Genomic DNA, 21,344 nt, shown 5'->3' on the forward strand with positions numbered 1-21,344 from the left:
TGATGGCTAATTGCTACATTTGGTGATTTACTCATTTTCCTTAATACAGGAAATTTCCCTAATACAGGAATCTTCTTCTAATGACTCCCCCTAGCAAAGACCATCACAGGGATGAAGGGCAGGGAGCACCAGAAATCAACCCCCACTAGCAAATGGCAACGTGACCTTGACACGAGGTGGAGGGCGGCTTTGCCTTGTGCAGACACCACCCCTTGGGGCCAGTGAGACACCAACACACACACTCGGGCCTGGGCTGTCAGGGAGGCCTTCCCCAGCATCACGGGCTGAGGGCCAGGGAGAAAAGGTGCATCCCCGGGGGAGATGTCCGCTCGCCAAGACTCCTCCCGGAACGTACATGTCTCCAACATGCCCACCAACCGTGGAGAATAGCAGCCTCTCCTGTGGCTTCCCGAGCGTCCAGCACACCTGGTTCCCCAGGTGGGACCGAACTGGACTGGACCCCGGCAAGGTCAAGTGGGCGGGGCCGGGGGCCTGAGTCACAGGGAGGTTGGTCGCACCCCAAGGACCATGGAAGGCACCCCCTTGTGAATCTGCTACCTGCTAAAGATCCCTTTTTGGCACTTTCCTGCCCTAAAGCAAAAACCCAAACTGGGCAAACTGCATTGGCAGTTGCCACTGTGTTCAAGCACCGAGCTGGGGACAGGGTGCTTGGCAAGTTTGGGGTGAACTAGGATGCACCATTCATCTCTCTGGCCTCTTCCTTCCTGGTCCGCACATCATACCCTCTGTGCATCATCCTGACACCGGCAAAGTCCATCTGTCTGGGCACAGCAGTGTTGCTCCGGGGCGGGAGACGGAGATGCTGAGCCCTCTGTGCCACTGCCTCATTCCGCCCCGTCCCTGCATCCTTGCGAAGCCTCTTGACTTCTCTGGGTCCCATTTTTCATAGTAAAATAGAGTAATAGCATCTGTCTTGATGGCTGTACAAGGCAGCTGTGAAAATTCAGCAAAATGTACGTGAGGCGCTTTGGAAGGCACGAGAGGCCATGGAAAAGCGCAAGGAGCAGGACAAACTCCAGAGAAGCTGCCCTTGGAGTCAGGAATGGCCGAGGCTCTGGGCTGCACCTACCACCTTCCCCCCCCCACACACACACCTGAGCCCTCCTCCGGTCCAGAGCCTCAAGGACCCACTGCTCCCACTCTGCTTCAGCTCCCGTGGGCGGGGGGGTGGGGCACAAGGGGGACAGATGTCTCTGCAGGGTCACCATTCCCGGACTCTAGACATGGGAGGATGTTTGTAGGCATCTGGACCCAGGGCCTGCCCCCACCCCTACCCCAAGATTCCAGGTCAGGTGGGGCAGGGCAGGCTCATGGGGAATTTTGGAAGTCCATACGCCGCTGAGCAGGCCAGAGCCTTCAAGTTGCACCTTAGCCCTGTGACAAAGCAGCTATTTCTGAAACACCTGCATCTGTTGCCTGTCTTATAGACAATAATGGAAAGCATTCGTAAGACTCAGGGTGGCCTGCGTGACCTCGGGTCCACAACCTGAACAGCCACTCTGGTCACCTGAGGCCGGGGGAGGCTGGAGCAGCCAGACCGTCTCCTGACCAGGAGGTGCCTATAAATGGCTTTTCCGGCAGTCTTTGGGCAACAGGTTTCTAGGGCTGGAGGGGGGCCTCTCTTCCCAGCAGGGAGTTCAGGAAACAGCTCGCGGCTATGGGCAGGCCACGTGGGCTCCAGGGCTCCAGTCCATGGGCAACACGATAGCCGGCCCAGGGTCCCTAAGGGACTCCGGTCCTGCGAAATGGGCGCTCGCTGTGCAAGGCCCTCCCCGTGCTGGTGTCTTCTGCTTCCCGCTCCGCTGCAGGCCCTGGGCCACGTCCAGCCCACAGGCCTTGGGAAGCCTGTCACCTAGGGGCAGGACGGGACGCCGGCCGCGGAGGACCCTGCTCTCCCCGCCACCTCCCGGCCCCGCCCCCGCCCGGCCAGCCCCGCCCCGCCCCGCCCCCGCCCGGCCAGCCCCGCCCCCGGCCAGCCACGCCCCGCCCCCGCCCGGCCAGCCACGCCCCCCGGCCAGCCACGCCACGCCCCGCCCCCGCCCCGCCAGCCCCGCCCCCCGGCCAGCCCCGCCCCGCCCCGCCAGCCCCGCCCCCGCCGCAGCAGCCCTCCCTCCCTCCCTCCCTCCCTCCCCCCTTCCCGCGGGCCCCAGGTGCGCAGCAGGATCCCTCCCGCTGGCTCCGCCGCGCGTGGACGCCGCCCGCAGGGGGCAGCAGAGGCTCACGCTGGGCCGCCCGCTTGCCCACGGCGCTCTGGTAAGTGGCCCGCGGGGGCCGGGCCGGGCAGGGGCGGGGAGGCCACGGTGGCGGCGTGGGAGCGGGGTGGGGGGCGGGGGGCGACACAGCCCGCGCCCGAGTCCCCTCCGCGGGCGGCGCCGGCACAGCTCGGAAGGGCGGGCTGGCGCGGGGGCGGGCGCGGCGGCGGCGGCGGGGAGGGGCGGCCTGACGTGCGGGAGCTGCGCGCAGGCCGCCAGGGCGGGGAGCCGCGGGGCGCGCGGGCGGGAAGGCGGCGCTGGGCCCTGAGCTCCCGAGGCCCCCGCCGGCGGCCTCGCCACGCACCCGGAGCCGGGGCTGCCGCTGTGGCAAGCGGCAGCCAGAGACGGGGGTGCCCGGCGAGGCCTGGGAGGAGGCGCCCGCGGGCGGCAGGTGAGCCGGGTGGGAGGGGCGCCTGCGCAGGGCCGGGGCCGGGGGCGGGGGCGGAGGCGGCGGCGGCGGCCGCGGCGGCGCAGTGGCGGCCCCTTAGCCGTCCTGAGCGCGGGCCCGCCTGCGGTAAGCAGACAGCTGCGGAGGCTCAAGGAGATGCTCAGGATCGCGAAAGGGCGTTGCTTTCAGGTGTGCCTTGACTCGCCTCCAGCGCCAGCGGGGGACGCCTGGGGTCCCAGAGCGCCCGGGCGGGGCTCCACGGGCACAGCGGGCCTGGCGGGGAGACGGGATGCCCGGACCGCCCGAGGACCCACAGCCCCCGCCAGGTAGCCGCTTCGGAAACTCAGGTAAGCACTTCGGGGAAAGTGGCCGCCTTTGAGATGTTAAAGTATAGCTTCCCGGGGAGCCCGGGAGCGAGGACCACAAACGTTGACCATTACATTGTCCTTGACATTTCCCCCTTTTGATCAATGGTCTTTCCTCAGAAAGCTTTGACCAATCTTAGGTTTTCCTGTCGTCTGGTGCCAGAGTGCCCGGCTGGTCTCCCCTGGGCCCCTCCAGTCCCTCGTGTAGGTATGAACATGTATGTTTTTTCACCCAGAGTTCCTTGGCAGGGGAAACTTATTGTAATGTAAAGGGTGGGAAGCTTAAAAGTGATCTGTGTTTTGTATGAAGTCCACCCGGCAAGCAAGCAGTGCACGTGCTTGGCTTAGATCCTCAGGTTTTGCGTTTGTAAAGGTCTTTGCGACAATGATTCAGAGTAAACGAATTCTAATAAGCAGGAGTTGAAGGAACTGACGTGATATTGTGGTAGACTTAAGGAGGAGAAAAATCCAAAGAATCCTTTACATGCACTTTGATGGAAAGGTGGGGAATGTATGATTATTTGTGAGAGAAGATGGAGCATGAGCAGTGAGTAAACATAAGGTACATTCCTTGGTTACTCTGGGGCTGAGAGGTAACATCGGAAGGAGACCAAGTTCAGCCCCTGATGTCTGGAGGGTGTCTCAGGATAGGGAGAAGGGGCTGTGGGTGCACTCTGAGAGCTCGGATGACCTGGACAGGGCCGTGGGCTTGTGACTTGCTGCCCAGTTTTGTTTATATGGGTTCTTTCTTCCCGGGAGTAGTTACTATAGGTGCAGCAAGTGGTGTTAGCCATGCTCAGCAAGCAATCATGTGATTATAAGGAGAGGCATTTCCATGGGAACAAAAGAAAACATAGGTTGATGGTTGGAGCAAATTATAAAGGCAGTATCTGAGACCCGAGTGCTGCCAGTGAGATTTCCACATCAGTTTCCAAGTATCCTCCAAGATGGAATGAATGGGTGCGGGGAGCATGATGGATTTTTCTGGTTTGTAGGTTCCAATGCCTCTGGTGATCCTTTTGAGTTAAGTAGCCCATAGAGCAACAGGCCCTAAGGCTGTCACTACAGGAGCTGCTGTGCCCCTGAGGCTCCTGCACCTGCCAATCCATGAGCATGGAATATCTTTTCATTTGTTTGGGGGCATCATCGGTGTCTTTCATCAGTGTTTTATAGTTTTCAGAGTAGAGGTCTTTCACCTCTTTAGTTAAGTTCATTCCTAGGCATCTATCCTTTTTGGTGAAATTGTGAATGGGATTGTTTTTTCTTAATTCTGTTACTTTGTTATTAGTGTGTAGAAATGCAGCATATTCCTGTATATTGGTTTTGTATCTGTGACCTTACTGAATTCGTTTATCAGTTCTAAGTAGTTTTTGGTGGAGTCTTTCAGGTTTTTCTATATATAGATTCATGTCATCTGCAGATAGAGTTTTTGCTTTTTCCTTACCAATTCAGATGCCTATAATTTCTTTTGCTTGTCTGATTGCTGAGGCTGGGACTTCCAGTACTGTGATGAATAAAAGTGGTGACAGTGGACATCCCTGTCGTGTTCTTACCCTTGGGGGAAAGGCTCTAGGCTTTTCCCCATTGAGGATGATGTTGGCTGTGGGTTTTTCATAGATGGCCTTTATTATGTTGAGGTATGTTCCCTCTAGACCTATGTTGAGGGTTTTCATCATCAGTGGATGTTGTACTTTGTCAACATCTTGATTTTTTCTGTATCTATTTAAGTTATCATATGGTTTTTATGCTTTCTCTTATTGATGTGATGTCTCGTGTTCGTTGATTTGTAAGTATTGAACCACCCTTGCCTCCTAGGACTAAATCTGTTTGGGTGAATGATTTTTTTAATGTATTGGGTTTGTTTTGCTAGTATTTTGTTGATGATTATTTTCATCTGTGTTCATCAGAAATATTGGCCTGTAGTTTGCTTTTTTGGTGGCGTCTTTACCTGGTTTTGGTATCGGGGTAATGCTGGCCTCATAGGATGAATTTGGAAGCTTTCTTTCCTCTTCGATCTTCTGAAATAGTTTGAGAAGAATAGATACTCTTCTTTAAATGTTTGGTAGAATTCACCTGTGAAGCCATCTGGTCCTGGACTTTTGTTTGCTGGGAGTTTTTTGATGTATTTATTTCTGTAGTGTTGGTTGTTATTGGTCCTCTTCCATTTCTGGTTTTGTTTGAGTTCTCTCTCTCTCTCTCTCTCTCTGCTTCTTTTTTGATGAGTCTAGCTGAAAAATTTATCAAATTCCTAACTTTCCAAAGAACCATCTCCTGGTTTCATTGATCATTCAATTGTGGTATTTTTTATTTCAATTACATTTATTTCTGCTCTAATCTTTTTTATTTCCTTTCTTCTGCTAGTTTAGGATTTTGTTCTTTTTTTCTTCTAGTTTCTTTAGGGATATGGTTAGGCTGTTTATTTGAGATTTTTCTTGCTTTCTGAGGTAGGCCTATCCTGCTATAAAATTCCCTCTTAGAACATTTTTTGCTCCATCCCAAGGATTTTGGACCATTATGTTTTCATTTTCATTTATCTCCATAGATTTTTTGATTTCCTCTTTGATTTTTGGTTGAGCCATTCATTGATTACGGGCAAGGTATTTAACCTCCATGTATTTGTGGTATTTCCAGGTTTTTTTCTTGTGGTTGACTTCGAGTTTCATAATGTTGTGGTCAGAAAAGACATATGGTATGACTTTGATCTTTCAAATTTGTCAAGACTTGTTTCGTAGCCTAATATGCAAAACATTCTCTCAGTCTGGAGAATGTTCCATGTACACTTGAAAAGAATGTGTATTCTGATGTTTTAGAATGGAATATTCTGAATATATCTGTTAGATCTATCTGATCCATTGTGTTATTCAAAGCCACTCTTTCCTTCTTGATTTTCTGTTTTTGAGGGGTTTTTTTTTTCTGTTTGGATAATCTATCCATTGATGTAAATGAGTTGTTAAAATCCTCTACTATTATTACTATTGATTGTTTCCTTTATGTTTGTTACTAGCTATTTTATGTATTTGGGGGCTTCTATGTTAGGTGCATAAACATTAATAATTATATCTTTTTATTGGATTGTTCTTTTTATGATTATGTAGTGCCCTTGTCTGTCTTTCGCTGTAATCTTGTATTTATTTATTTATTATTATTATTATTATTATTATTTTATGATAGTCACACAGAGAGAGAGAGGCAGAGACACAGGCAGAAGGAGAAGCAGGCTCCATGCACCGGGAGCCTGATGTGGGACTCGATCCCGGGTCTCCAGGATCGCGCCCTGGGCCAAAGGCAGGCGCCAAACTGCTGCGCCACCCAGGGATCCCTGCAATCTTGTTTTAAAGTCTGTTTTGCCCAATATAAGCAGTGCTACCCCAGGTTTCTTTTCACTTCTTTTTTCATGATACTTTTTTCATCCTTTCACTTTCAATTTGCATGTGTCTTTAGGTCTCAGTTGAGTCTCTTGTGGGCAGCATATACATGGGCCTTGCTTTCTTATCCATTTTGTCACCCTGTGTCTTTTGATTGGAGTGTTTAGTCCATTTATGTTCAAGGTAATTATTGAGAGGTATGTGCTTATTGCCAGTTTGTGCTTCCTACTTTTCTTACTCTTGCTATGGTCTTTCTACTCAAAAAAGTCCCCTTTAACATTTAAGGTTGGTTTAGTGGTCATGAATTCCTTTAACTTTTGTTTGTATGGGAAATTATTTGTCTCTCCTCCTATTCTGAACAGTAGCCTTTCTGGATAGAATATTCTTGGCTGCAGATTTTTTTCTTTCAGCACTTTGAATGTATCATGCCACTATCTTCTGGCCTACAAAGGTTCTGCTGGAAAATTAGCTGAGAGCCTTACGGGGTTTCCCTTGTATCTTTCTTTCTTTCTTTCTTTCTTTCTTTCTTTCTTTCTTTCTTTCTTTCTTTTCTCTTGCTGCTTTTAAAATTCTCTTTATCACTACTTTTTGCCATTTTAATTACTCTGTGTCTTGTTGTGGACCTCCTTAGATGGATTTTTTTTTCCCTGTGGGTGCTCTGCCTCCTGGATCTAGACTTCTGTCCTTCCCCAGTTTCAGGACGTTTTTCAGCTATTGTTTCTTCAAATAAATTTTCTGCTCTCTTTCCTCTCTCTTCTCCTTCTAGGACCCCTATAATGCAAGTGTTATGCTTGATGGTGTGTGTCTCTGTGTCCCTTTAGTATACTTTCATTTTTTTGTTATTTTTCTCTTTCTCCTGCTCAACTTGATTGCTTTCCATTGCTGTCTTCCAGGTCACTGATGTGTTCTGCTTCCTCTAGTCCACTATTTCATCTAGTGTATTTTATTCATTTTATTTTTTTAAGATTTATTTATTTATTCATGAGAGACACAGAGAGAAAGAGAGGGAGAGACACAGGCTGAGGGAGAAGCAGGCTCCCTGCAAGGAGCCTGATGTGAGACTTGGTCCCGGATCCTGGGATCATGCCCTGGGCCAAAGGCAGATGCTCAACCGGTGTCTGAGCCACCCAGGCATCTCATCTAGTGTATTTTAAATTTCAGTTATTGAGTTCTTCATTTCAGAATGGTTCTTTATGTTTTCTATCTCTTTGCTGAGGGTATCCCTGTGGTTCTCCATTCTTGTTCACAAGTCCAGTGAGTATCTTAAATTCTCTGTCAGGCATTTTGCTTTTCTGTTTTGCTTAGGTCTCTTGCTGTGATTTTGTTCCAGTCTTTCATTTAGGACATATTCCTCTGTCTCCTCATTTTATCTAATTCCTTGTGTCTGTTTCTCTGTGTTAGGAAAGTCAGCTACATCTCTTGCTTTTGAAAATAGTGGCCTTTGGAAGAAATCCTGTAGTGCCCTGCAGTGCAGTGTCCTCTGTGTTTTCCCCAAAGAATATTTTCTTGGTGAGTGGGACTTGTAGTCAGACCGGCTGTCTGCCCCCAGTACACTGGTGAGGCTGCAGTGGATCTGCGATGTGTGGTTATCATTTCCATTCCCTGGAGTGGGAGTCACTCTGGAGCATTGCTGGCCTCTGTTGGGGCCCCCTGCACACTGCCAGGCTTGTGGTACTGCTTTGGATGAGTTCTAGCCAAAGAGGTGTTGGAGGAGAATGTGGCAATGGGGCACTCGTGGTGCCAGCAGAGTTGCTGGTCCTTAGGAGGGGACTTGCATCAGCCCAAGAAAGCTCACCAAGACAGGGATGGAGGGGCAGGTCCAGAAGTGCGTGGTGGCAGGGCATGCTGTTAGCCAGCTAGGTGGAGACTGTTAGTGCTGTGCTGGTTCCCACGGATGTCTCTGTATCTAGACTGGGTCAGGGGAGGGAAGTGGCACCCACCACCTCTTTTGTTGTTGAAGTCTCCCGAAGATCCCTGCCGTTCCAGCACATGTTCTGAGGTTAGTAAATAAATCTCGTATATCCCAGGTGTTTTCAAACTGCTACTTCTATGCTGTATCTCAGTGGGGCTCTTTTTTGTGCTGCCTCCTTAAGGGCAGGAATTCAGTTTCCTCTAGCTCTCCTCACTCTCCCAGAGCCCTGTTCACTGAGTTTTAAAGTCCCAAGTGTTAACCCCACTGATTGTAGAACTTGTGAAGCTAGGCCCATCAGGTTTTCAAAGCCAAATGTGGGGATTTGTGGGATATGTCTTCCTCTTGTGGGTCCCTGGTGCCTGGGTGGGGTCTGCTCTTCTCCCCTCCATGCCTGCAGCTTCCCTCCTATGTTCTATGGACTGCCCTTCCTGCTTTTTCCCATGTGACCTCGTCTCTACAGTTAGCTGTAGAGAGTCTGTTCTGCTAGTCTTGGTTTCATTTTCTGGGTTGTGTACCCTGATGTGGATGTTTTAGTTGTATCCATGGGAGAAAGTGAGCCTAGATCACCTACTCTGCCATCTTCCCTCTCATAGCCTATGCAAGTGTATTTTTAAAATTTATTTATTCCGATTGTAGTCATCATGACCACATATGAGATTCTTTTCCAAAAGCTCCCCTTATCAAACTTCTACAACTTTCTTTTTTATTTACTTTGTCATAAGTTTTCCCTCTCTAAAGAACCAGTCTTGTATCAGAACAAAAATATTTTCTCTCAACAGAAGTGTATTCTCAGTCTTCATACCTTTCTTACATATCTGCTTTCACTACATACAGAGTTGATTTCCTTATCGCTTCCAGCAGTCTTGATTCCATTTAGCAGAATTTTAACTCCAATGAATTCAGCCCAATTTATTGATTTAACCTAGAAAAACCTCAAAGCTTAAGGTTACCAAAGATTTTGGAAGCTATTTAAAAATTTCTGAACCATTTCTTTAAAATTTAATTTACTCACCGTTAACCCATGAAAACTTCATGAGACAAAAATCAACCATTATTTTAAGTCATTTTGGCTGACAGATTACAACAGGACAACATGAATAACTTCAGGTAGGATATCAGCTGATTATCTGTATTATATTTGATGTTGATAGCACCAAAAACATGTCTATTTTAAACCAACCTTGAATTAGCTTTAATACTGAATATGCTGCACCTGCGTCTGCTAAAACATTATTCAGTTTGTTCTGTCCTGTCAATTTTACCTGGGGCTCCTGTGGGTTGTTGGAGTCCAGGGGAGTCCTTGGGCCCCTTCATCCTGATTTGGGAAGTACTCTAGTTTGAACCTCATAAGGAGATAGCCTGTCTGGCAGCTCTGGGTGCTTTTTGCTCCTTGGTAGTGAGGGTAGGAAGAGCAGAAGCCAATGGTGGCAGAGGTGCTGAGGATGCTATAGGGGCCAGCTGGGTGAGCAGCCCTGGTAGTGGTTGTACAGGAACCAGGAGGAAGGTAAGGCAGAGGCCAATTCAAAGTTGGAACTGGCATTTCTTCATTTCCATCTCCTGTCTTTGCCTCCTGCAAAACAAGCTTTCTCTCCATTTGCTTTTTAGCCCTCCGCAGGAGGCAGTGGTATAGGCAGTAGATTGGGTATCAGCTCTGGTGCTTGTGCTTATGGATTTAGAATTACCAGTGTCTTCCTGTTTTCCTCCTCATTTTCCTCATTTTTCTGACTATTGAGAAGGGGGTTGGCTGTATTGGTTTTTGTCCATCCTTCTTTCTCAGGAACATCTTTTGAGTTCCTTTACATGGGGCATCCTTATGGAGCGAATAAAAGCCTAAATGTAGGGAATTTCATCCTAGATCATATATAACTTTGAAAAACATTTGAGTTAGTTTTTATCTTCTGAGTTTTAGAAAGTTTTTATAAGTGCTTGCCTTTAAACTAATTAAAGAGAGCTCCTTTACAAATTAATTTTATCAATGCCATCCCAAGGTGGAGAAAATATCAGTTATTACACGTAGACACATATATACAAACAAAGATACAAGCAAAATTTAGCCTTTGTTTCACAAAATATTTGTGGAGAGGACATTAAAGACCCAATTTCCAAATAATCTCCCTTTAATTAAAACAAACCCAGTCACAAGATAGCATTATAATTTATGGATCCATTAATTAGTTATTTTCCTAGTTTTTGATCAGAACACAGATGGTTTTATCCAAAGATATCAAAAGCTACAGCAACAGAGGGTAGCCCAGGTGGCTTAGCGGTTTGGCGCCTGCCTTCGGCCCAGGGCGTGATCCCGGAGACCCGGATAGAGTCCCCACATCGGACTCCCTGCATTGAGCCTGCTTCTCCCTCTGCCTGTCCCTCCCTCTCTGTCTCTGATAAATAAAATCTTAAAAAAAAAAAAAAAAAAGCTACAGCAACAGACAAACCAAATGAAGATCAGAGTGCCTCTTTGAATGCTGCTGGTTCCTCCCCAAAAGCTGGGGGCTTCATAGCTTCTGGTTGCATAGTCTTACAGCTGGCTAATTGTGTACACAAGAAAATTAACTCAGACATGTGAAGAGAACTCCTTTTGGGCCATCTGAGACTCAGGTTATCCTTAGTAGATTTTCCCGTTTTCATAAGGACTTGCAAGCAGAGACTCCATAGGTGCTGGGAATAGAGAGCTTGTCAGAGTTCCTGTAGGCACTTGGTTTTCTTTGGGAGCTCTTCAGCTTTTGAAACATGGTTCCCTACTCCTTTTGGTTTATTTTTACAATAAGGCTTGAATTAGATTTAAGGATGTTTAGCGTGGTGGGTCCAGAAGGTACTGCTTATAAGTGTTCCTTCCAAAGCGCTGTGATACACTCCCCTACGTGCCTTGGTTTCTCCTTTCAAGGGACCAGCAAGGGTTCTTGGAGCACTGGATGATCCATCCTTATGTGTGAACCTGGGACAAGCCAGTGGCTAGTTACTTTCTGAGATGGGAAATTCCTAATGGAAGCACTGCACATCTCGAAGACTGCCATCAGACACTTCCTTTAGGCTTTCAGCCACCCGAGAACATTATTTGGCTGGGAGGAACAAGTGTCCCTTTTCTTTGAGGCTGAATGACTCGGGCTCTCATATCTAGGCAGAAAATTTGCTCCAGCCTTCTTTAATAATGTCAGTTATTATAATACTGAGTTAAAACAACCAACTCCTGGAGGTTATTCCCACTTGGAGAACATTACTGGTAACCCTTAACAGCATGAATAAAAGGACTGTCACTTCAAAGTGAGGAGGCTGGATATTAGGGTACAAAGGGCCCGTGCTGGTACTGAGCACTGAGTTCCTGACAACCCCCGGGCGTTCTCAGGTGAGTTGCTCTGACATCCTCCAACTATGTGAAGAAATGTTGAAGCAGAGAGAACGAACCTTTTTAAAATTTTCAGAGAGAAAGGAAGAGAATCATATTTGAGCCCCAGTTAAGACAGCTGCCCAGATACTCAGTCTTCACAGAGAAGCGTGCTCTGGGGAGGGAATGTGTGGTGCAGGGTAATTTGGCTATTGTTGGGTTTTTGTGTGTTTTTTAACATAGTTACAAACCATCTTGAGCATGGATATTCCAGAAAGTCACAGACTTCTGTTTTAAGTATGTGTAAGGCTGTATGACTTTAATCTTATGGAGACCAGGGAGATTTTTTTTCCCTTGTATTTGGAATGCTTTTTTTTTTTTTTTTTTTTTTTGCTTTTGTTTTTTGAACAAAGCAGATGTACAGTATGTGCACAGGACAGAAATAGAGCCCATGCTTTGGAGTTTTGCTGAGTCTTTATGACCCTGGTAAGTGTTAAGTATAGCTTCCCTGGGAGCCCGGGAGCAGGATCCACGAACATTAAAGTTGAAAATTTCCTTTAATTTTATCAAAATATGACATGTAATCCAAAACTGGGATCATCTTCATTCTATTGCCTAATGATGCCAGATTATGATGACGATGAGCAATAATAAGACATCACTCCTATAATAGGGAAAACCTGAAAACAGGAATAAGCTGAAATAAAAACCAAGTATTTTACATGCACTTGCAAAACAAAGTTTACAAATGATAAGTCCTGACTGAAAAAGAATCGGGAGAATTGGACTGTTAAAAAGACAAGCTGAGGGCAGGTGCTACATGCTCCATTCTACAAGCTTGGCTCTCTGGGGTCCGGTGCTGCAGTAAAATCCCATCTGAAAAAATAAAGAATATGGCTTGGGAGGGTCTGCAGAAGGAAAGTACAAACAGTTATTAAATAAAATCTTAACAGTTGCAAGTCCATGGCAACACAGGTGGCATGTGGAATCCTGGCACACCTGGCAGAAAGCTGCCCTGCTGCCCCTCGCATTCTCATCACGAGGCAGGTGGTGGCATTCATCATGAGTTGGGGTGAGATGGAGCCGATTACTGGAGTTTAGGTCCAAAATCCTGGAAAGTTGTGCTCAAGGCATAACCCAGTGGGGCTACCTCTGTCTCTCGGGGGCACAGGGTCTACCCAAGGCCAAGGCACCACTGTTTGTTGGTGTCAAGGTAGACCAGTGGGTCTCCATTAAAGATGTTATAATGTCCAAGGGAACTTCCTTCAGGAGCTTAGAAAAGCCTGTCTTTTCCAGTAGTTCACATGGCAGGGTGGCTGCTCGCATTTTCCCAGAATTCTCCCTCCTGGCTGGGCCAGCCCAGCCCTTTCCTCTCAGCTCTGCCCGGGGATTCTTGTTATTGGGGCTGGACCTGCTGGGGTTGTCGGGGCTTACCCTGGAGGCCACAGCCCAGCCTGGGGTGAGGGGCAACACGGGGTCCCCGGGACGAGCAGGGTGCCAGGGTCATGCTTTCTTGGCGTCCCCTCCGCAGGTGTGACTGGACGCGTGCAGCACCCCAGGCTGAGAAGTCGGTGGTGTCACCATCAGGGGGAGTCGTGTTCTGCTTCGTGCATCGGCCCACGCAGGTGCACGGCACCAGGAGCACAGGTGGCCTGTCCCATGGGGTCACTGGTAGTCAGCGGCATCCGGGTCCTGGGACGGGCCATGCTCCTGCACTGCGGGGCTTCTGCTCTCCCGGGAGTGCTGCCTGTCCTCAGGGAAGGACGCCACCTCCTCCCCACCAGACACAAGCTCCCACCCCTCCTCTGGCACACGGTGCGCACGACCGACCATCTCTGTGAATCTGATGATTCTAGTCAGTCACCTAGTCCCTTTGTGACTCACTTATCCCACTCGGCATGATGTCCTCGGGATCACCCATGTTATAGCAGGCGTCAGGATTTCCTCCTTCTAAGACTGAATTATAATTTGTGTGCATGGGCTACATTTTCCTTATCCACACACCAGTCGATGGGCACTTGGGTTGCCTCCAACTTTTGGCTCCTCTGAATGATAATGCTTTTGAACGTGGGTGTAGAAATGTCTCACGAAGTCCCTGCTTTTAATTCTTTTGGGTATATCCCCAGAACTGCTGGATCATGAGGTAGTTCTGCTTATAAACTTCAAGGAACCCCCATACAGTTTTCCACGGTAGCTGCACCAGTTTGCATCCCCCCAACAGTGCACAGAGGGCCCGATCTCTCCACGTCCTCGTTACGTTTTCCTTTGTTGGATGGTAGCCATCCTGATGGTGTGAGGGGCTATCTCACTGTGGTTTGGATTTGCATTTCCCTGATGACGAGGGATGTGGAGCATCTCTTCACATGCTTACTGGCCATTCGTACATTTTTGGAGAAACATCTATTGAAGTGTTTTGCTCATTTTAAGACCAGGGTTTTTTGTTATTGTTGTGGTTGAGTTGTAGGAGTTCTTTATATACTCTGGATATTAGCTCCTTATCAGAGGATTTGAAAATATTTTCTCTCGGGGGGTTGTCTTTTCACTTTCAACAGTTGTATCTTGATACACAAAAGGTTTTAATTTTTATGTGATCCAGTTTACCTGTTTTTTTTTTGTTGCTTGTGCACACAAGTAACTTCGTGCCTCTAAGGCATTTTTTTTGTTCCGGATCAGTGTCTAAGAAAACAGAAAAAGTTCAAGGACCAGAAATAGCTTAGAGGCCTTCATGAGTGGGAGGACAGTCTGCCATGAGAAACAGGAAGGAATTCTGTGTGGCTGCTGGGGATGAAGAGTGGGGTGGGGATGTCACAAGGCTTTAAGAAAGACTCCAAAATCACAACTCGGGTACTTTTCTTCTCTTAACAGGAATGTGACGAGTACGGAGGGCAGCAGGGAGAGATGAGCCAAGGAGGCATCTTGAGACCTAGTTCAGATTCAGGAGGGAAGGAGACAATCCTGACGCCAACGGGATGCATGGCTGTGACCATTCATGCAGCGGAGTCAACAAGAGCGAGGTGAGGTGTGGACAGGTGGGCAGGCCGCGGGGTTCCCGGGGAGCAGCCGTCTGCCCTTGGGCGCATGAAGGACCGGGACGGGTGCCTGCGTGATGCGTGGTGGCTGGAACAGATGTGCCTACGGGAGTACACACTGTCTCGGGCAGGTGTGCGGGGGCAGCCAGCCTCCCATGAACGCAGACCTTCTTCATCTCACACTTTTTGATTCAGCAAACATCGGGGATTTGGGAGGGCTTCCCAGGATGCAAGCACTCGGGTTAGAGGAGCTTTTGCCTACAGCCTACAGGACGTCTCCCGGCAGCCCTGTTCACTCGCAGGCCGCGGGATCCACGGAACATGGTGCTGCGTGGCCAGCACTGCTCACTGTTCCTGCTGCAGTCACTAGTTATTGGCAGGATTCAAGCCTGCCCAACTTTTCATAAGAGCAAGGACGCATAGGATTCCTTCCGCTTGCCTCTCAACACCTTGCACCTACGCAGATGGAAACACACCTTCTACTGTCCGTGGCAGGGAATGGAATTCGTGACTCCACACAGAGAAGCAATCTTGGAGCTGCTTAGACAGGCTGTTGACCTCCTCATTGGCCCTCCCGTTTCCAGAGTGAGCCCGTGCAGATGGCCACTGACATGACAGCTACACCTGGTCACCGAGCACAGAAATGCACCTCATGCAGGTGAAGAGCTGGATTTTAATCTTATTTAACATTAATTTTAACTGACACTCATTTCGTTAGTGGAAAACACTCATACTTAGGATAACCTGGAGTGTAAATTTTTAAACTGTTAAGTGGTATGAAATCTAAATACAGATAAACTATTTCTAATGAAAATTTACTGTCAGAATTGAGATGTGCTCTAAGTGTAAATAAAATACACAGTGTATTTTAGAGACAGCACCAAAAAAATAAAAAACACCCACCATTGCAATAATTGCAATATTTTGTAAAATATTGATGACTTGTGGTTGGAACAGTGTCTTAAATACATGGTGTTAAGTAAAATTATTTAAAAATTAGAAATTTTTAAAATTTTACTGTGGCCATTAGGAATTTTTACATTGTATATGTGGGTATATTCATTAACCTTGAGCCAGACAAAACAGGATTAAGTGAAAGACTTCCTTTTCTTAGGAGAAAATAACTTTTTAGATCAACTTCTCTAAGAAGCATTTACTTGAAATCTCTATCCTATGTTCGTACATAACTCCCCCCCGAGCCACCAAATCCGTGCTCAGCAGCTGGGCAAGCCAGTTGGCTGCAGACAGCTCCTGGAGTGTTTCAGGATTATTTCTTGGCAGCTTTTGAAAAAAACCACTAATTGAAAGGTTAATCAAATCAGTCATACTTGCATGTTGGTTAAACAAACACCCTGTCTCCACTGAAGACTGAACAGATGCAGGGCTCTGCACAGGCGGCCCGCTGAATCCATCCCCGTGTTTACTTTCCTTCCAGGGTGTGAGCAGTAGGGCAGCAACCTGAATACCCTGCAAGCAAAACTGTGTTCTCAACTATGAAACTCTTTCTCCCTTTCAGAATTTTGCAGGATCTAAGATATTTCATAGCAACAGTGATTCCATCTGGGGTACGTGAGAGGAAATGGCTAGTTCTACAGGTAAGTTTAAAGTTTGCTCAGGTACAAAATTATCTTCCAAGCAGACAAATTTGGAGGTACAATTTGTTAAAAATACAAGTAGATGGCAGAATGTAGTCCATCTAAAAAACAAATGCTCTTAGGGCATACTTTAAAGAGCTCAAGATATATACTTCCGGGTAGCCAATCAAATATGCCCGTCACGCTGAGTGTGCCTGTAGGTGTGGTGTGCCCACCTGCTAACTGGGCAGCTCCCCAGGAAATCCCACAGAAAGCCAAGGTCAGGGCAGAAACTTGGAAGATAGTGATCCTTGCATTTAAATGATGAAGCATGAGATGATTCCCCTTCCACTTGGAGAAAGAGCTCCACACAGTCCTACCCCAGCAGAGCCAGGAGAACATGTGAAGAAGTGACATCCCGAGTGTGTGACCATCACCAAAGCCCTAGAGGAATACTGAGAATTCCCATAACGTGGACTCATGTTCATTCTGTGCTTGTGTCTTTCCACCTAAACTATATTCAAGAATTAAGGAATTATCGAGTGGGTCACAACTGTTTCTAGGGAAGATATTTCAGAAATTGTTAGGGAAGCAAATTCAGTGTCTCAGGAACATGTGTGCCTGATGAGCACAGTGAGAGCAACTCTGCTCTTAAAGACATTAATACACTGAACATAATAGTGTATTAACTGTTAGCAGTTCCCGACCTTCTGAGAGGGTGGCCTCTGACTGGATCCCGCAAGAAATGTAGGAGTACAGGATCTGGAATGGAACTGGGACAGACACGGGGTCTCGAAGGCTCTGCATGGTGGGTGCTGGTGCTGGTGCTGCTGCTCAGGAGTTTATTTTGCCTTGAAATTACTCAATTAATGCAAATCATAATAAATTATGCAAAAAAATCAATTCTAAGTTCAAAAGTACATTTATTTAAAATGTGGGCAAGATATCAATATAAAAGAAAAGAGTATAAGAAATAAAAATAATCAAAGTACAAAACATTTCAAATCTTTAACATCCATAATTTAGAGATAGCAAGGTCTTTATTTACATCATTTTTTTTTTGTAGCCGAAGTTCTGTTAACAGTGTTTGAAAACATTTAAAAACCTGGCAAATGAATCATAAAACCTAATGTGGGCTCATAAATTCCTATAATACAAAACATAATTTATGTTTCCTCAGAATAAAATTACACATCTTAATAAGATGCAGTATATTTATTATATTTGTTCTCCTGCTTTAAAATGCCTGCCTCCTAAAGCAGCTGGAAAACACGGGCGTCTGAAGGGGACACAGCCAGAACTTGTCCCAGGGCTCCAGTCACAGCGCAGTGTCGATGCCATCAGTTAAATTTATATGTAGGCTTGTTAAGGAAAACACATTTCAAACACAATATGAACTAACAGCCCGTACAGGGGGGGCAGGGATCCCAAATCTAGTTAGGTAAGTACCTGACGGCATTTTTTTCACTCACAGGGAGCTTTACGGATGCCCCTGCGCTGAACTCCCGCAGCCTGAGCGCAGCAGACCCTCTGCGGTGGTGGGACCTGGCACACATGCTCGGAAGTGATTCTGCTCTGCAAAGCTGAGGCCCTGTCGTGGCTGATTCTTTCAACTACGAGGTACAAAGTGCAGGCTGCTGGCCCTGGAGCCCCCACCACAGACAAGTCCTCCCTCCCTGGATCCTCCAGAGCACCTGCCAACCCCTGCAGCTCTGACCCATCCTCCTGGAACAAAATTAAATCAGGCTCCTTTCTGTTGCTAGATGGAGACAAAAAAAGGTCCCTGAGAGGACACCCATAAATCACCCCAAAGCAGTTCTTTCTCAAAGTAGTACAGGATAGACATTTAGTATTTTTAAAAACTCTGGAAGAGTACAAACTATAAAGAAAATGCTTCTATAAGCACAGTCTCTGCAAAAACTCAACAGGCCTTCTATCACAGAACACATACGGCTTTGCTATCAGTGGTGTGCGGCTTTCGAAAAGGATATGATTCATAGTCCAGTGTTTGTGTGAGCACTCCAGTGAGAATGAACTCTGCATTGTGAACATCTGAAAGGAATGAAACCAACAATGTGAAAGTAAATGTGCTGCTGTGTGTACACACACACTCCAATAAAAAGAGCAATAAGCCATACCTATTCCTCTGGCAAAATATTCTCGACATAAATGAAGGTCATTTTCACAGGATATTAAAATTATTTCTGACAAACTCTAAGGAAAAGAAAAGGAGGTTATTGGTTACTGAACAAGGAATGTCATTGGGCAGTGACGAAATCAGCAGCCTGTCTTCTAGCTACCTTATTTTGCTTGTGCTCCACGAGTTTCCGGAAAGATGGTTGTTTAGACAACACTCGTCCTCCTGCACATTCCACGATCGCCTTCATGGTCGAAAGACTTGGGCAGATTCCAGGTGTGATGTAAAAATATTTCGCCTAAAAATAAAAATATGTGCACATTTTTAAATGCTTTGAATCTTGGGGGTATGTAATTTTTCATAAATTCTACTGGCAGTTTTTATAAAATGTATAATTTCATGACGTTACAGAAGGACCAGGCCCTGCAAGTTCCCAACGTGAGGTGGGCCTGGAGGGACCAAGGATGCCAATCTGAAAAAACTGAAGCATTTTCCTTTATCAGGTAAGGCTTGTGATTAGTAGAAGTACCTGGAACCTCTGCCCTAAGAGACATGAAGGATCCCGTGGTGTCGGCAAGGACGCTACATCATCCACCTCGTATGTCAAGCAAGAGGCGGCTGAGAACCTGCATGACCTCTCTTCAATACCTGTGTGCTTCGTGGGCTCAGACCAGGAAATGATCCTGATGGTGGAGATCTAACTCTCCAATGCCTGTTCTCTGAAGTGCACCACAAAATACTATGTTTTAAACTGCTCATAGAAAAAGAACATTTAGAGAACTCAGACTATTTTAGGGAAGCTCCATCGTAACATTCTCATTTTCATTCCTAAGCTGGTTCCTTGAAAAGGGTAAAAGCAGAACGATACAAAAATTTTTTTCAAGCTGTTCTAACAAATATTTAAAAGTCTTCTGTCTTAAATTGTTTAAGTATACAATATTTTTCCAAGAATCCTCATTTTGCAGCTGAGCATACATTTAATGAGAAGAGCATGAAGTAGCAAAGATTTGTGAAAAGCAGAAAAATCAACCTAAGTGTCTCTTACCAATTAGATTATTCATAACACACTCCCTGAACACCCAGACACTTTGTCTGAGCGTGTCTAACAGAATGAAGGGCAGTGCTCTGGAGGCACGCCGGGCCTCCCCAGCAGAGACCTCCAGGAACACGACCAGCTCCCCAGGGCCAGTGTGTGCTACCCACTTAGTTACTGTCCCTCCCACTGTGCTATGTGTTGGCATACAGGGCAACTACACTTTACCTTGAAGAGGGGGGAGGTATGCGCCCTTTTCAGGGACTCTTCCAGACTGAAAGAGAACAGCACTTCAGCTTCGGCGTCTCGGAGGAGGTAGTTCTGCTCATCTGGAAAACAGAGCCACTGGGTCAGAAAAGTGCAGACTAGAGGAATACTGGGCACAGAGTTCCGCCCTAGAGGTCTCCCCACAGGTCAGGGGCATGTGTCGCTCACGGCTCACACTTCCCTGGGAACCTCAGAATACTGAGATCTCACACCCTCCCCCCTGAATACAGCCAGACAAAGGAAAGACAGACTGCCTTCTCTGCAGCGTGTCTTAACCTCTGGGGTCATACACTCTTGAAAGCAAATGGACGGAGAACCGGGGACCCTCTCTACTGCCACACCCTGCCACCAGTTCATGCGGTTTCAGGGAGTTCACAGTCCCAGTGCCACCAGCTCAGAACCAGCATCATCACATCCACGTGTGTATGATAACCACAAGTCTCATCAATTAGACTCACTGAGCTGATAATCCATTACACTTTATAGATCTAACAAAAATATTCCTTTTAAATATATGAAAGTAGATAGCAACTCAGAATAGTTTCACTAAATCTTGAAGCCTTAGGAGAATTTTAATTATCTTTTTCAGAGTTCTCATGGTAACACCCTAAGAAATGTCCATTTACCAAAAGTCAAAGATCACAAAATGTTTTAAGTGTCTTCTAAATGTCTTATGCTCAGAAAAGCATTTCTTCACTTATAAAAATAACCAAGTAGCAAAACACAGAGGCTTCTCACCCGATGGCACAGGGAAGTCTGGGGGTAGGGGCTGGCCAAGGAGGGCGGCCAACAGGACGCACAGGTTGGGACTTGCAGGCCACACACTGTTTCTGCTGAACATCCTTCTTTTCATAAAGCAATGAGGCTTTAAACATGTAAAAAACATTCTTAGCTCACAGGCCACAGTTTGCTGACCCTGAGCAATAAACAGAGAACGAAATTCTTAACTGCTAGAAATACAAGATCATTTGATCAGCCAGAGAAAGCTGCTCTGCTGTTTTAAGTGAAAAAAATGTGTCCGAAAACAGAAATAAAAAATGAAAAGTAGTCACATGTGAAATATCTGAAATGTAAATTTCTAGGGCAACCATTTAGGCCCTCTCAAGAACTGGTGAGGAGGCCCCAGGCACAGCTCTGACAGCTCCATCACAGAGGAGATGCTACGCTTGGCCTTTAACAAGGAACAGGGTTGCGTTATGTGCGTAGGAGTCTGTGGAAAGACTCAACCTGAAAATGAAGTTTTTGCCAGCGGCACAATAGAAACGAGTATCCCAGAAAGTGATTATCTGTAAAATTGGTATGTAAAACTACATAAATTAGAGGGAAATACAAAACTATGCCTCTAGCACATCTTGAACAATTCAGTTCTGAAGCAGTGGGGGCCACGGTGGGGCTGGCACAGGCAGGCGAATGGATGGTGCCATGCTGGCGAGGCGGTGGTGGCTAACTTGGGAGACTGGTTGCACAGAGTTGCAATCCGATTCCTCGCTGCGGGGAGAAGGGGCTTACAGACATGGGGCAGAAAGACCAAGGGGACAGGCTGAGAGACCCTGAGGCCAGCCCCAACAGCTGTTGCCGTGCAAGTGGGGACAGTGTGCACATCAAGGACAGCACGACAACCACCCACCGAGAACACTGACAATGGAGGCCACACAAGGAAATGAGGAATCCAAGGACCA

At 46.9% G+C, this 21,344-nt stretch overlaps 2 protein-coding genes across 12 annotated transcripts in view; one reads left to right on the forward strand and one right to left on the reverse strand.

The window, feature by feature from the left end:
• The first annotated feature begins 2,482 nt into the window (after nucleotides 1–2,482).
• On the forward strand, nucleotides 2,483–20,725 carry LOC112916191 (uncharacterized). Its single transcript, XM_072763239.1, has 7 exons — nucleotides 2,483–2,664; nucleotides 2,851–3,008; nucleotides 13,157–13,440; nucleotides 14,491–14,639; nucleotides 14,850–15,312; nucleotides 16,171–16,249; nucleotides 17,703–20,725. The coding sequence occupies exons 2-5, from the start codon at nucleotides 2,951–2,953 to the stop codon at nucleotides 15,022–15,024; spliced, it is 666 nt and encodes a 221-aa protein (XP_072619340.1). The 5' UTR covers nucleotides 2,483–2,664; nucleotides 2,851–2,950; the 3' UTR covers nucleotides 15,025–15,312; nucleotides 16,171–16,249; nucleotides 17,703–20,725.
• Nucleotides 17,135–21,344, reverse strand: part of PAXIP1 (PAX interacting protein 1) — a 50,262-nt gene continuing 46,052 nt past the window's right edge. For 5 of the 11 annotated variants that reach the window (XM_072763233.1, XM_072763234.1, XM_072763237.1 and 2 more), the window contains 3 exons: nucleotides 19,627–19,727; nucleotides 18,529–18,663; nucleotides 17,919–18,442 (listed from right to left, as the gene is read on the reverse strand). In XM_072763233.1, the coding sequence (XP_072619334.1) occupies nucleotides 18,125–18,442; nucleotides 18,529–18,663; nucleotides 19,627–19,727 (554 nt within the window). In that variant the 3' untranslated portion in view covers nucleotides 17,919–18,124. Of the gene's footprint in view, nucleotides 17,585–17,918; nucleotides 18,443–18,528; nucleotides 18,664–19,626; nucleotides 19,728–21,344 lie in introns of those variants that run through there. The other 6 variants (XM_072763231.1, XM_072763235.1, XM_072763232.1 and 3 more) reach the window with 5 other exon arrangements.

Source organism: Vulpes vulpes, chromosome 7, assembly GCF_048418805.1.
Source record: "Vulpes vulpes isolate BD-2025 chromosome 7, VulVul3, whole genome shotgun sequence".
In the NCBI taxonomy this organism is placed as follows: Eukaryota; Metazoa; Chordata; class Mammalia; order Carnivora; family Canidae; genus Vulpes; species Vulpes vulpes.